Source organism: Globicephala melas, chromosome 21 (assembly GCF_963455315.2).
Source record: "Globicephala melas chromosome 21, mGloMel1.2, whole genome shotgun sequence".
NCBI classification, from domain to species: Eukaryota; Metazoa; Chordata; class Mammalia; order Artiodactyla; family Delphinidae; genus Globicephala; species Globicephala melas.
Window position 1 is genome coordinate 34,544,718 of NC_083334.1, and position 13,519 is coordinate 34,558,236.

Consider the following 13,519-nt stretch of genomic DNA (forward strand, 5'->3'; position numbering starts at 1 on the left):
ATTTTTGGTTGCTTTTCAGAAGACAGTTTGTTCATCACACTCTGCCATGTAGTCACAAAATGTTGGTTCTGGAATGAACTATAGAGATTTCTCATTCAACACCCATATTTCATAGATGAGGAATGCAGGTCCCTAAAAAATTGAGACTTGCTGGAGGTTACTCAGACCATCAGAGGCAGAGCTTTGGGACATTCTGGGGATTTTAAGACAAAGGAAGAGAGAAGGTACCTTGTTTCTTTCTTGGAACCCTCCATTTAAGAGGGTTTTTGTTTGTTTGTTTGTTTTAATAATACTAATACTCTGAGATGACAAATGGTCCCAAGTCTGCTGATGGCAAAGAAATTATGTCTTGGTCCGTCAAGGACCTCAGACCTCAGTAATATAAATAAATGAAAATTCTGTCTTGTTTAAATAGATCATCAAGGAGACAGGCTTCATATTTGAGAGAAAATTTTTTATGACAAGTCTTACTGAATGTCAAGTACTTTTATTGTTGCCTGGAAAGGAGTGGAGAGTAGAAATACTAGAAATTCTCACATCTCATCATTAGCCCTTTGTTTCCAACTCTTCAACGTGCTGAGTCGAAACTGAGATGCTTGTGAGTGTAAAACACACACCAGATTTCAAAGACTTAGTATACAAAAAGGATTTTTATTTATTACAAATTTTATACACATTGAAATGATAATGTTTTAGATAATGTCGGGTTAAGTAAAATATGTTTTTAAAGTTAACTTCACCAGTTTTCTTTTTACTCATTTTAATAAGGTTACTAGAAAAATTTCACTTATATATGCACCTTTCATTACATTTCTTTTGGACAGTACTGCCCTAAACTTTGCCCCGTAACTAATGATGGTGTGATGTGAGGCTGAGCAGCTCTCCCTTATCCTGGTCAGAATGATTAAAGGTGGTGGAGCCAGATTTCTCAGAGCTAGCTCAATAAAAATTAAATATTTCTTATTTAACCTTATGTTCGTAAACCAGTAGACTCATCATGACTTGGTGAGCGATTGTGATGCTGTATTACTGTAATATATAGTAAAATATATTTATACTGTAATATATAGTAGATATATAGTATTTTATATAACTATATAGTAGAATGTAAATATATAGTAAAATAAATACATATATAAATATATAGTAAAATAAATATATGCTGTAATATATTGTAAAACCTTGATAATTCTGGAGAAAAGTTACAATTAGGACTTGAATCAAAGAATACTTTAAAAGAAATGCAGTTCTCTTTGCTTCTAGGAATGTATACAAAGACAAGCTAAGCTCAGGCCCCACAGAGTAATAGTAAGAGCATAGCTTTTAGGAAACTAGTAGAGTCAACATTGATTCAAGTCCTGATTTCAGCTGAATGACTTTAGGCAATTTAGCTAACTTCTCTGAAACCCATCTCTAAAGTGAGATTAACAGTATCTACCTAGTAGAGCTTATCCTAAGGATTACAAGAGTAAGGTAAGTGAGGTAAGTGAGGGCCTGAGTAAAGATCCCTGGGCAGCAAACTCTTGAGTCACATATTAACTCATAGGGAGTATGTTGGGAAGTGCTCTCCAGATGGTACCCGGGAAGGGTGGGATGCACTTTGGAGGAGAGAGGAAAAGAAGCTAGGCTGTGATGCAGTCTCCCCAGGGGCCTCCGCTGCCTCAGCAGAGGTCTGAAGCAGAGAGGTGCCCCTTCAGAGCTGTCCTGCAGTGCAGCACAGTGTCCACCAGGAATGTTCCTTACCCTTTCCCTCACAATAGGAAGATATGCTGTTGTGTTGTACGAAGTTACCATAATTAATTTAACCATTTGAAGGGTTTCCCATGCTTTCCTGTTACAAACAATGACAGTTTTTGAACTCATCTCCTGGAGCATATATGTAAGAGTTTTTCTAGAGTATAGTACTGGGAGAAGAGCTGCCAGGTCATAAGGTGACAAATTCTACTTTACGAGATAATGCCAAATTGTTTTCCAGAGCGTTTAGATGGAGGAACAGCAAAACAGGTGGAATGGGACCCCAGGAAGCTTTAATGGCCCAGTTATATTCTATTTCACATATTGGGGGTGGCGGTTTGAAGGGTGTTTACTTTGATTATTATTAGTTTAATATCTTGCATGAACATTACTTTTATGTTTTTATGTGTTTTTGTGTGGTTTGTATGTATACAAAATGTGTTTTATGTATTTTATATGTTATTTTGTACATATCAATGATTACTTAGTAAAAATACCCCCTACAAGAGAATAGACAGAAGTTGCCCATTAGTTCTGTGCAATCCCTCTGGGTCTTCTAAAGTACGTGGAAGGGAACTAATAGTGTGTTTTTAAGGTATTTGATATCTTACCCAGTTGTGTTTCTAACATATTAGAGCAGGAGGCATGAAAGATGCTGTTGACCTCTTACTTTTTTACCTCACGCTTGCACTTTCCTGTCTACCAGGCTTATTTGGGGCTGTCGGGTGTCAATGACTGTGTGTCTGCAGCTGCCTCTAAGAGACATTAAGATTTACTTTAGATTGTCAACCCAAGTTGGGATCTCGATCTCACTGTCATACTAGCTCTCATCAGCCCTTGGTTGTTGCTCTTCTTTGTAAGGAGGTTTTTCCCTTCTGCTAGAGATTTTTAGTCTTCTTAGGAGTGGTTTTGTCCCTAGAAAATTTGAGAATTGAAAGCCTAGCTCTGATCCCTTTTGAATGCTATTTGCCTTAGATTCTGTGTTTCCATTTATTGGTTCCTCTTACATAAAAATGTGTATTGGACTGTTTTTAACATCTAATGGTTAGCATCCCCCATAAAAATGCTACTATAAATTTCTAGCACATACTTGGCCAGCTCTGAGGATCCCTTGAATGAGCACTGCTAAGTTGAAAACCATTTCATTTATCAGAATAATTTTAATTTATTATCTAAGTAAGAAAGGAAAGATTTCATCTAGAGAAGGAACCTCACTTTCTAATTAACTTGCATTGTGCAGAATGTTTTCTCCAGAGACTTGGAGAGCACTGTGGTAGTGGGAACAGATGAGCAGACACTGCTGTGTGGAGTAGGGTTGGGGTAGGAGTGGTGGATAGATGTTTAAGGCACAGGAAACACAAATGTTTTATTGATGATTATTTGTATTTGGCCACTCAGGCTTAAATAGGAACCAGGATCTTCTTAATCTTTGTTACTGAAGTGAAGCTCTAACTTGAGCTGCTTTATTGTTTGTTTCATGAAACTTGGACAGGAGTATTTTCAGATCTCAAAATCACAAGTCTTATAGCATATCGGGATCTAGCTTTACTACCCAATTATCACAGATATGCCACTTACATATCAGATGCTATGCTAAGTGCTTCATCTGTGTTTCCTCTCCACTGTCTCCAATAATGTCATTTCTTATAGCCAGGATTCTTGGCTACAAAATAAATGGAAACTGACCCTGGATAACTGAAGTATAAAGGAATTTATTGGAAAGTCATCAGGTAGCTCACAAACTGGAGGGGGAGGCTATTTAAGAATCATAGTAGGAAAATAGCTTCCCACCAAGGAATGCTGACAGCAGAGGAAACGCCAAGTGGCTTCCATGGGAAAGGTGTGGTGAGGACCCTACAGCTGCCACCACTTCTGCTACAGGGATGCTCTGACCCTGTGTCTGTGTCATTCCCTTGGCAGCATCAAGTGGCTGGCTTAGGTCACATGGCCTTCACTGCTAACTTACAGGGACAGGGACTATTTGTCCCCCACTCTGGCACACAGTGGGAGTTTCCCCTAAAGTAGGAAGTTCTTGGTGAGTAGCGTGAAATCATCAAATGTCCATTGAGTCATGTTTCCCCCATTTTTCATTGAGATTTAGAAAATTTAAGTAACTTACCCAAAGTCATACATTCAGTCAATGACAAACCCAAGATGTAAACACAGGTCTGCTTGGCTCAGAACCATTGCACTTTGCTGCCACCTTAAGTGCTATTAACCTTGGTGAAGCCACCATTACTGTCTTGGCCACATTGAAATTTGGATGAGGCAGAGAGTATTAAGTAGAAATCTGCTGGTTTTGTTTGTTTAGTTTTTTTTGACTAGGTCAGAACCCGTGGAGACACAGAGTACCTCATAGTGGCGCACTACTGTTTTACATTTGCTTGTGTGATTATTTGATTATTTTCAGTGAATGGTTCTTTAGTTGATGTCTATCTCAGCGTAAGCTCAGTGAGAGCAGGAATCTGTCTGGTTTTGTTTAATATTCTGTTCTTAGTGCCTGACATAACAAATGAGGGAAGTCATGGTGGTGAACAGAATTAAACAGGTGTTTTGTCTTTTGCACTATAGAGCTTATAGTTACTCTTATGTAACACCAAGTGGTGACCATTTTTGGTGAAATTATAAATATGATTTGAAATTATTAAGTACAGATAGAAACTGATAAGTGACCCAGACTACCAAGTGAACTAAGCAAAGAAATGGAAAATGAAAATTTGTGGGTTTAGAGGACTTTCTGATAAATGAAAGTGAGGCAGCAAATGCTCTCTCTGTACAAATCATCTTTTTTTGGAAAAAATGCAAGTACAGTCATGTACTGTAATTGGCATCGTTTCTTGCTTAGAGAATAATTTGCCTTTGGCGTGAAGCTCCACGAGGGCAGCGATATCTGACCGTTTTATTTCCTTCTGGACAGTGTGTCTGGCATGACTTAGGTACTTAGGGGATATTTGTTGAATTGACACTAAATGAGATTATTATGGGTGGGTTTATTGGATTGGCTTCTGGGACAGAATATTTTCTCAGCACTTACCATCCCATCTGTAATTACTGGTTTACTCACTGGTGTTGGTTCACAACCTGGCCCCATATGAGGAGGGCAAGGAGAAACCGAAGAAAGAGGCAGTCACTCCGGACTGGTAGGTGGCAGGTTTAATACGCAAGGGAACTTATGAGGCTTGTCTTGGGCATCTGAGACACAGCGGATCTCTGCACCAGCCCAGGGTCTTAAAGTTTATAAGCAGCCTTAAGTGGGTTCCCGTCAGGTCGACCGTCCAGATGGTCCCAACACTACCTTACTGTCTCAAGGCCGCGTCCTTGAGCAGCTCCTAGCACGGGGAAGGCAAGTGGAATGCACATTCCGAGGGTGGGGGCTGGGTGAGGAGCCTCTGGGTGCCCAGGTCCGGCTCCAGGGTCAACTGGTAGACGTGTCCTCTTGATGACTTCCTCCAACAGCTAGAAGAACAGCTCTGGGAGGTCTGAAATGATACCACTTCTGTATCTGCATTTTGTATGTACTTTGGGATAGAATGAAGAGGACCTTCTTCCAGCACAGAACAAGGTTTTAGTGTCTTAGTGGTACATGAGAGGTTTTCTGCCCCTCCAGAAGGTCTAGTGACTTCAAGACAAAGTTCTTTGTTGCTTTTCCATGTGATGGTTTGAAAAGGTCTGAGCTGAATGTGGCAGTGTCAGTTACACAGAATTATGTCTTATGAACACAAAGATGCAGTTTTCCTTCTGTGTTTCTGGGCTTCTAAATAGCAAGTCTAATATATGACTCTTGTCTAAATGTCTTACATGACTGGATTTGGTTTATGAGGGATAAATAATGTTTTTTTCAAGTTTGGAACTATTTCATGCTTACAGGGTGGTTTCTCCCCCCGCCTCCCCCTCCCCCCAGCAAGAATGTTATTTAATTTTAAATGTAAGAAGGTTCTATTTAAAGATTTTTTTCCCATCCTGTTCCTTTGTGTGTTTAAGGAACAGATGGAACTAGAGCCTGTGAACCTACAGGCGAGGCTGAGGGCCGCTGGAGGGAAGCAGCACATCCTCGTGGGTTGAACGAGTCAAAGACAACTTCGACCTTCAACTGCCAATTACCGAAGACAGTGATTGTTCATTAAAATTGGGCTTAGTTTACATTTCAGATAATGACTTATGAGTGAAGGAAATCTTTAGCCCCATGGCTAGACAAAACTTTTCACTTTTGTGCCCACCTGAGATGGGCAAGGATAAGCATTATCAGACCTTTATGAAAAGTATTAGTGGACAAAGGGAATGGGTTGTGAAACTAGCTCCTCAGGCTGGGATTGAAGGATAAGGGACCAGAGAGCAGGTCCAGTCTGTATTCTGAGAGAAGCTGTATGAGTTCTGTTTTGGAAAGTAGTCTGTGAGGTGTCTAATCCATTAAGGTGGTAGATTGGTGACGCGTGGCAACAGGGTTCTGGCACAGACTCTTAGCACAGAACAGAGGCAGGGGAGCCTGCGTGAGGTCTCATGTGGCTGGACCACCTGGGGATCAGGATCTAGTCCTGCCATGTGGGACGCTAGATGGCTGCCACCCTCTGCTGGGGTTTAAAATTGGTCCTCAGATTAGAAAAGGATCAGCTGGGAAAGCCTGGAAGAAGACAGGAAAAAAGCAGGGAGTTTTTATCTAATTTATCTCTTTTTATTATTTAAAGCCATTTGTTGTTTGTATGTACTCTCAATGACTGTGGTAAAGTAGATATTGTTCTCTGGAAGACTGACTAATTTTGTGATCATGTTGCTGTATGGAAAGGAATAGTACCCAGAGAATGGAACGATACCTACCTCACTCCTGCCATGTTAGGGGCAGGAAGCTTCCACACATTTTTCTGGCCCCCCAGACTGTTCCTAAGCTGTTGGTAGAGTTGATTTTTCACGCCTCCTCTCTGCAGTTATTACATGAGTGGCTGGCCTCCATTCACTTCTGGAGTCAGTCTCCTCATATTGGATTTCAAGGTAACCATTTTAAGCCTTAAAAGCAGTGTGAAAAGATGTGTGGTTGTGGAATGTTTAGCTTCAAGAAGCAAATAGCACAGGAGAAAAACAGCTTCTATTGGAAATTAGGAAACCTGGACACAAGTCTCAGTTCTGTCACTTAGTTATGAGGCCCTGGACAAGCCGCTTCATGTTTCTTGGGCCTCAGGAATCTTCATCTATATAAATGAAGAGACTGAAGGTGATTATTTCTAAGGTTCCTTCCAGCTCTCCCAATGAGATTAAGTGCAAATGAATGGCCTAGAAAAGAAATCATTTATTAGCACCTTCGTGACAGTAGCACCAGCCTCTTGAAGATGTCGGGCCATGTGACTTTGACTCCCAGGTCATATTCGCTCACTTTACTCTGTTCCATACAAGCCAGTGTGACCTAAAGAACCTAGGAGAGCCATGAGATCCTTTTACGGCCATCATTCTGTTCTGAAAATAAACTGAAGCTGGTTTCCTCTTGCATCTCATGCCTCTCTTCCCTCCCCTACTGTGTTAATTGTACCTCTGGACAGTTGATATTTAGAATTCATTACCACTTTGGCTTCTCTCCAGAGTGCTTAACTCAGTCTTCGGCCTTTTCTGCTAATGGTTCCACAGTGGTTTTTTGTGTGTTTTTTTTAACATCTTTTTTGGAGTATAATTGCTTTACAATGGTGTGTTAGTTTCTGCTGTATAACAAAGTGAATCAGCTATACGTATACATATATCCCCATATCTCTTCCCTCTTACATCTCCCTCCTGCCCTCCCTATCCCACCCCTCTAGGTGGACACAAAGCACCGAGCTGATCTCCCTGTGCTATGTGGCTGCTTCCCACTAGCTATCTGTTTTACATTTGGTAGTGTATATAAGTCCATGTCACTCTCTCACTTTGTCCCAGCTTTATAAAGAGGAAGGACGCACCTGCCTAGAAGCCACTGTCGTCCTCCCAACTATCTCACTGGAGTTCTGCCAAGTCTTTAGTTCATGGGTATCCAGAAGGTACCATTGTAATTGTGGCAGAATTTCCTGCTGACCCCACCTCCCACCCCCAACTGGGTGCCAGCTGCATGTTAGGGCCTTACAGTATTGGTGCTGTACGTATCCCTGGCACCTGGCACCTGGTAGGCACACATGAGCAATGTATTAGATGGGGTTCAGTTCTCTGGGACTCTGCCTTTTGAGAGGTTTAGAGAGTTTTTCTTTTGACCATTAACTGGGACACTTTTTAGAAACTTGTTAGGGCTTGTGTACCAAATAGTGTCTTCAGTAAGAGAAAGCATCAGAAGGTACAGTATGGATTCCCAGCCTTCCAGTTAATTTGCGTAATTAAGTTTCTTCTACAATTTTTATTTGATATGGAAGTCACCTTTATTTTCTGCTAAAGCTTTTATGAAAAGTTATTTTGTACTTTAAACAGCTGCTGCTCTCCAGGAGGCCTGCCTCTATTTTATAGCAAGCAAGCTCCTCTGCACAGGCTGGCTGATGTCTAAAAACGGTCAAGCCTTCTCAGAGCAGGATGGGGCAGGATGGGGCCATCATTAAATATTGAATCTAGTTGTGAACCCCATATGTGCCTAACACCACAACTGTGGGTGATATAAATGTAAGGGGAGGAAAATTAGACTTATTCAGAAAACAATTGGAAAACCATATTGTTTAAATGTTATTTAAGGTGTGCTACATTACAGGCATATTCACTGCATCCTTATTTATGAAGCAAAGGACTGCAAACTAAATGTCCAGTAATAAGACCCAGATACATCTGTATGCTGGAATACTGTGTAGCGATGAATCAGAGAGAGGGAGATTTATGTGTGCTAAAGTAGAATGATCTTGATGGTAAGGAAAAACAAGAAACAGAAAGAACATATATCATGCTTTCATTTGTAGCCCATAAGAAGAAAAAGGATACATATACACACTCACACAGTGTCCATGGATGGACTGTCTCTGGAAGGATGCTTAGGAATCTGGCAATATTGCTTCTTTCTGGGCAAAGGGACTGGGAAACTAATGTGGGAAGGAAACTTAAAATTCACTGCATGCTCTATTTTACCTTTAGGAAAGAAGTTCATTTTGCGTTAACTATAGTCATTTTTCAGAAAAAAAGATTATGCTGAATTTTTTTAAAAAGAAAATGACATGAAATACAATAGAGAAGGGAAACTTCCTGTACATTTAAGGAGTTTATTTGACAAGTAGTCATTGAGCTCCTGCTCTCTGCAGATGCTGTTATAGTCTCTGCGACGCGGAGGACTTCAGACAGCCAGGGATGCCCTACAGACAGGAGACGGCAGTCGTGATGGAGAGTGACTGGGGTCGGGGTCGGGGCTGTTTCAGGAGGGTGGCCAGAGAAGGTCCCTTGGAAAAGTAACATTTGAGCTGAACCCTGAATGGTGAAAGCCAGGATCAGGGTGCAGCAAGAGAGTGCCCGGCGGGAGGACACCAGCAGGGACCATTCAGGAGAGCCTCGGCAAGCAGGCAAGCATGTGTTGCGTGTGCAGGTTGAGTAAGGCTGCAGTCCTAGGGAATGAAGACACAGGCCTGACTGAAGGGGACGGTGGTGCTGGGAAGAAGTGGGACTGAGTTCAGGTTGGTAGGGTGGGGTCAGAGCACCCAGGGGTCCTGAGTGCTAGGGGTCCCCGCCAGCTTCCTCACGTGTTCCCTGTGTTGTTCACCCTGACCCTGTGGAGGCATGGCTCTGTGCTCTTCACTCTGTCCCGATACGAGAGTGCTGGGAACAGTATGAGGAAACTGCGTGGTGTGTGGTGTGGCTCAAAGTGAGGATTTGAATACGGCTCTGCCATCACCTCCCGAACTGACTTCTGCCGCCTATGAAGAGGGGGTTTTACAATCCCCACTCACCTCGACCCCCTCACAATGTTTTCAAGTTGAGAACCCAAATGAGATAACCTGTGCTACTGCTGTAAAGTATAAGGTGTTAAACAGGTGAAAGTTGTTACTAGGAATGACATTACAGGAGGAATAATACCAGCTGGGCAGTCTTTGGATAAAGGTAACATATTTGGGTAAAGATAGGATATTTCTGCTAAACGTCCCAGAAATCAGGTTGTATATCAGATTCCATTTCTGTACATGGCAGCACATGGTTTTCATTCTTTTTATGTAAGCTTTTTGGTGGGGAAAAGGAAATTAAGTTCATCAGGAGGTGTCTTCTCACTCCTCATTATTCTGCCTGGCAAATACCCAAACGATGTGCTGCTTTTACAGCATGTTCCCTGTTTCTGACACGTTGAAGCAGGGTCTCGTGTCTTCCACTAGTACTTTTTGAATTTTTATCTTGGCTCTGCTGCTAGTTCCTTCATGGGTTCTACCTCAGGCTTATTTGTGTTAAATGGAGATATTGGCCTATAGAATCACCATATGCTTAAGTTAGAATTATGCATGTTCTAAACGAGTGACTTTATCATCATTTTTTATGTCTTTGGAACATGCTTTGTAAAATATAAAGTCACTGCAGATTTTTTTTTTTTTTTTTGCGGTACGCGGGCCTCTCACTGTTGTGGCCTCTCCCGTTGTGGAGCACAGGCTCCAGACGCGCAAGCTCAGCGGCCATGGCTCACGGGCCTAGCCGCTCCGCGGCATGTGGGATCTTCCTGGACCGGGGCACGAACCCATGTCCCCTGAATCGGCAGGCGGACTCTTAACCACTGCGCCACCAGGGAAGCCCCACTGCAGAATTTTTTTTTTTTTTTTTTTCTTGCGGTACGCGGGCCTCTCACTGTTGTGGCCTCTCCCGTTGTGGAGCACAGGCTCCAGATGCGCAGGCTCAGCGGCCATGGCTCACGGGTCCAGCCTCTCCGCGGCATGTGGGATCTTCCCGGACCGGGGCACGAACCCGTGTCCCCTGCATTGGCAGGCGAACTCTCAACCACTATGCCACTAGGGAAGCCCCAGAATTTTTTTAATTTAAAAGGTTCAGTAGCTTCAGATTACCTGGGAAGAGAGGAAAGTTTACCTTAAAGTAGCCAAAAATGATGTCATAGACTCTAAACTCTGCATTCTTAAAGCAGAGAAGATCTCCAGGATCGTCCAGAAGCGATTATCTATTATCATCTTAGACCAGACTCTACCAAAGTTCTCTAATGTCTTTGTTTCGCTCGTAGCAGAGTTGAAGCATCATGGGCTTCAAGGGTGGGAGATGGGAAGTGGAGAGGCCAGAGGAGGTAGGAGGTAGCCCCCGACGTGGGGTGCAGCCCAGCCCAAGTCCAAGCTTCACCTGCCAGGCTCACTGTCAGCAGAGGAGACAGCCCACATTCCTGAATAGTGCTCAGGAGCTGTGCCTTGTACTGTACAAAGTTTGTAATCCTGAGTCATCAAAGAAAAGATCAGATTTGAGGAGTGGGGTCGGTTGAGGCAGCACTGTCTTCCGGATTGGCATTTTACAAACTATTTTAAAATTGTATTTATATTAACACTAAGCCCTCCTTTATCTGGAGGCTTCTGTGACTGACCCTGTATACCCCAGGGATTCCAGATAAGTGAGGTATTGCAATCCTGAGTATTATACTCAGAACTTCACATGTCAGGAACTAAAATTCTCTGGTCTTCTATTAGCTTCCAATTTGTAATTCTCACTCAAGGGGCTGCATGCATTCTTGTGCTGACAGAGCATTTCTAGCTCTTAGAAAAGCTTCTTGCTCCTTCTTGGTCAGAGTTGGCTTTATGTGTCTCACTCTAAGCCATATTTAAAGCTAACATGTGCTAACCGATGGATTTTTTTTTTTTTTTAAGTTTTCAGTATGAGAGGGAGGTGACACACCATCTTTATTCTGGATTTCTCATACGGGCTGACCACATTCCTGGTTAAACGTCTGGCTGTAGTAGTCTGAGGCTGTAAGAAACATTTAGTTCTTCAAAAGGCAATGCAGTTTGAATTACTGTTAAATGATATGTGGCCTGGAACAGGAAGGGGAGAGGAAAATAAATGCTCATTGGGATGGCTTTGTGGCTGTCATCCTTTTCCTTGCTTGGAATTGACTGAGCCTTTTGATGCCCATCGTATTTTTTTTTTTCTTTTTGAAAATTTATCTCTGTTCCCACCCCACGTAGTGCCTGACAGATTACTTGAGACTTTTATTTGTGGTCTCTCTATTTTGTTGTTGACATTAATAAGCTTGCTGCACAATCACAAGAGAAATAGTGTTGCTATTTGGAATGTTAATGAATTGCTTGCCTGGCCAATTGCCATTTGTTCCAGTGTGTGAATATGGTGTGTGTGTGTGTGTGTGTGTGTGTGTGTGTGTGTGTAACAGAGAGACAAGTAGCAGGGCTGGGGTTGCTTTTTTTCCTGTTCGCAGCCAGTGACGTGAGCTGTGCCTGGAACAATCAGACTCTCTGCGAGCAGGGTAGTTGACGCTGGAGGAAGCAGCCTGGTGTTTCCTGGGCTAAGGCGATCTCGGAGCTCTGAGCTGCTCAGGCGCGGCCCAGCGGAGCTCCTCCAGCATAAGAGCCTTGCAGCGGCTGGAAAGTGCCTTTGTATTTCTCCAAGCCCCTTCCCCGGTCAGCCTGCAAAATGATTGGCGTGAACAGTGTTCAGAGTGCCAGCAAGGTGCGGGTGAGGACCTCAGGCTCTGTGAAATATTCCCGGGAGGATTCCATCCGGCGGCAGTCACACCGGTCAAAGTCTATGAAAATTTCCAACTCCTCAGAGTTTTCTGCCAAGGAGACCAAGGTAAAGAGACACCACGTTCAAGCATATTGACAGTTGTATGTTAGGATAATGAAATTTGGTACAGTTTTTGCCAGCGTCTAATGTGCAATGACAAACTGAGAAAGTACAATGCATAAAATGGCTCTAAGATAATTGGTGAGAGGGTGGTATCTGAACTCCAGATATTAAGATTGTGGCGTGGGTCAGTTTTCTAAAGAGCCAGTTTGTGGAAGACAAGGGTGAAGCAAGGCTCAAAATGAAATGATAGTGGAGAAGTGTTGGTTGGCACATTGATCGCGTTTTAGTCTCAGAAAGGTTGCCTTGACAAATGACTTGTCAGTGCAGTGTATTTTTAGAACATCAGGAATACAGAGACAGTGTGTGTGATTTTATCGTTCAGATAGGTCCTCTTGCCTTCCCTCCTCTGCTTTCCCCCTAATATGTGGAGGGCAGACCTGGTCCTATTACACTACATCTTTAGCTCATTCAGAGCCTCAGGTGTATGTAATTGGGAAGAATTTCTTCTTTCATGTTCCTTACACATATGTATGCTGATGCTGTGCTGCCATTATTCACTTGTCTTTTTGTGACTGTCTGTAAGATAACATCATCTCTGCTCATATGAGATGTGAAGGGGGTGATTACGTAGTGAAATGGGCATTTACTACATGCAGTATATTCTTGAGATTCTTCCCACCACCATCTGTGTGAGCAGGGTACTCAGAAACACTCCCACTCCACAGGTTTAAAAATGGAATAATGGAATCATGGGATCACAAAACTCTGGGGCTGTAGATGTAGATGATTATGCTGGAGACTCGGAGGTTTGATGTGTGCAGGGGAAGCTTCAGGAGCAGAGCTCGGTGTCACCCGGTCTCCTCACAGGTCCCTCCCAGCCGCCGTCTGTGACATTTACCTATTGAAAGACTTTGGTAATAACTGGGTGCCCTCGAAATATGGTGGGGGTAAAGGGAGGGGGCAGAATACCTCATATGACTTTAAGAAACATGTTGGCTTCTTATCCACTCCCTTAGGCTGTGACACAGTGGGATCTAACACCATCAGTCATTAGCAGATTTTCTAGTTAGAATGTCTTCAGATGTAACTCTTTCCTCCT

General features: G+C 42.8%; 1 protein-coding gene across 9 annotated transcripts in view; it reads left to right on the forward strand.

The window, feature by feature from the left end:
* PSD3 (pleckstrin and Sec7 domain containing 3) overlaps positions 1–13,519 on the forward strand; it is a 499,749-nt gene that overhangs the window by 298,483 nt on the left and 187,747 nt on the right. The window contains exon 1 of one of the 9 annotated variants that reach the window (XM_060291632.1): positions 12,058–12,423. The exons of 7 other annotated variants lie outside the window; for them this stretch is intronic. In XM_060291632.1, the coding sequence (XP_060147615.1) occupies positions 12,265–12,423 (159 nt within the window). In that variant the 5' untranslated portion in view covers positions 12,058–12,264. Of the gene's footprint in view, positions 1–12,057; positions 12,424–13,204; positions 13,335–13,519 lie in introns of those variants that run through there. One more of the 9 variants, XM_060291633.1, reaches the window with a different exon arrangement.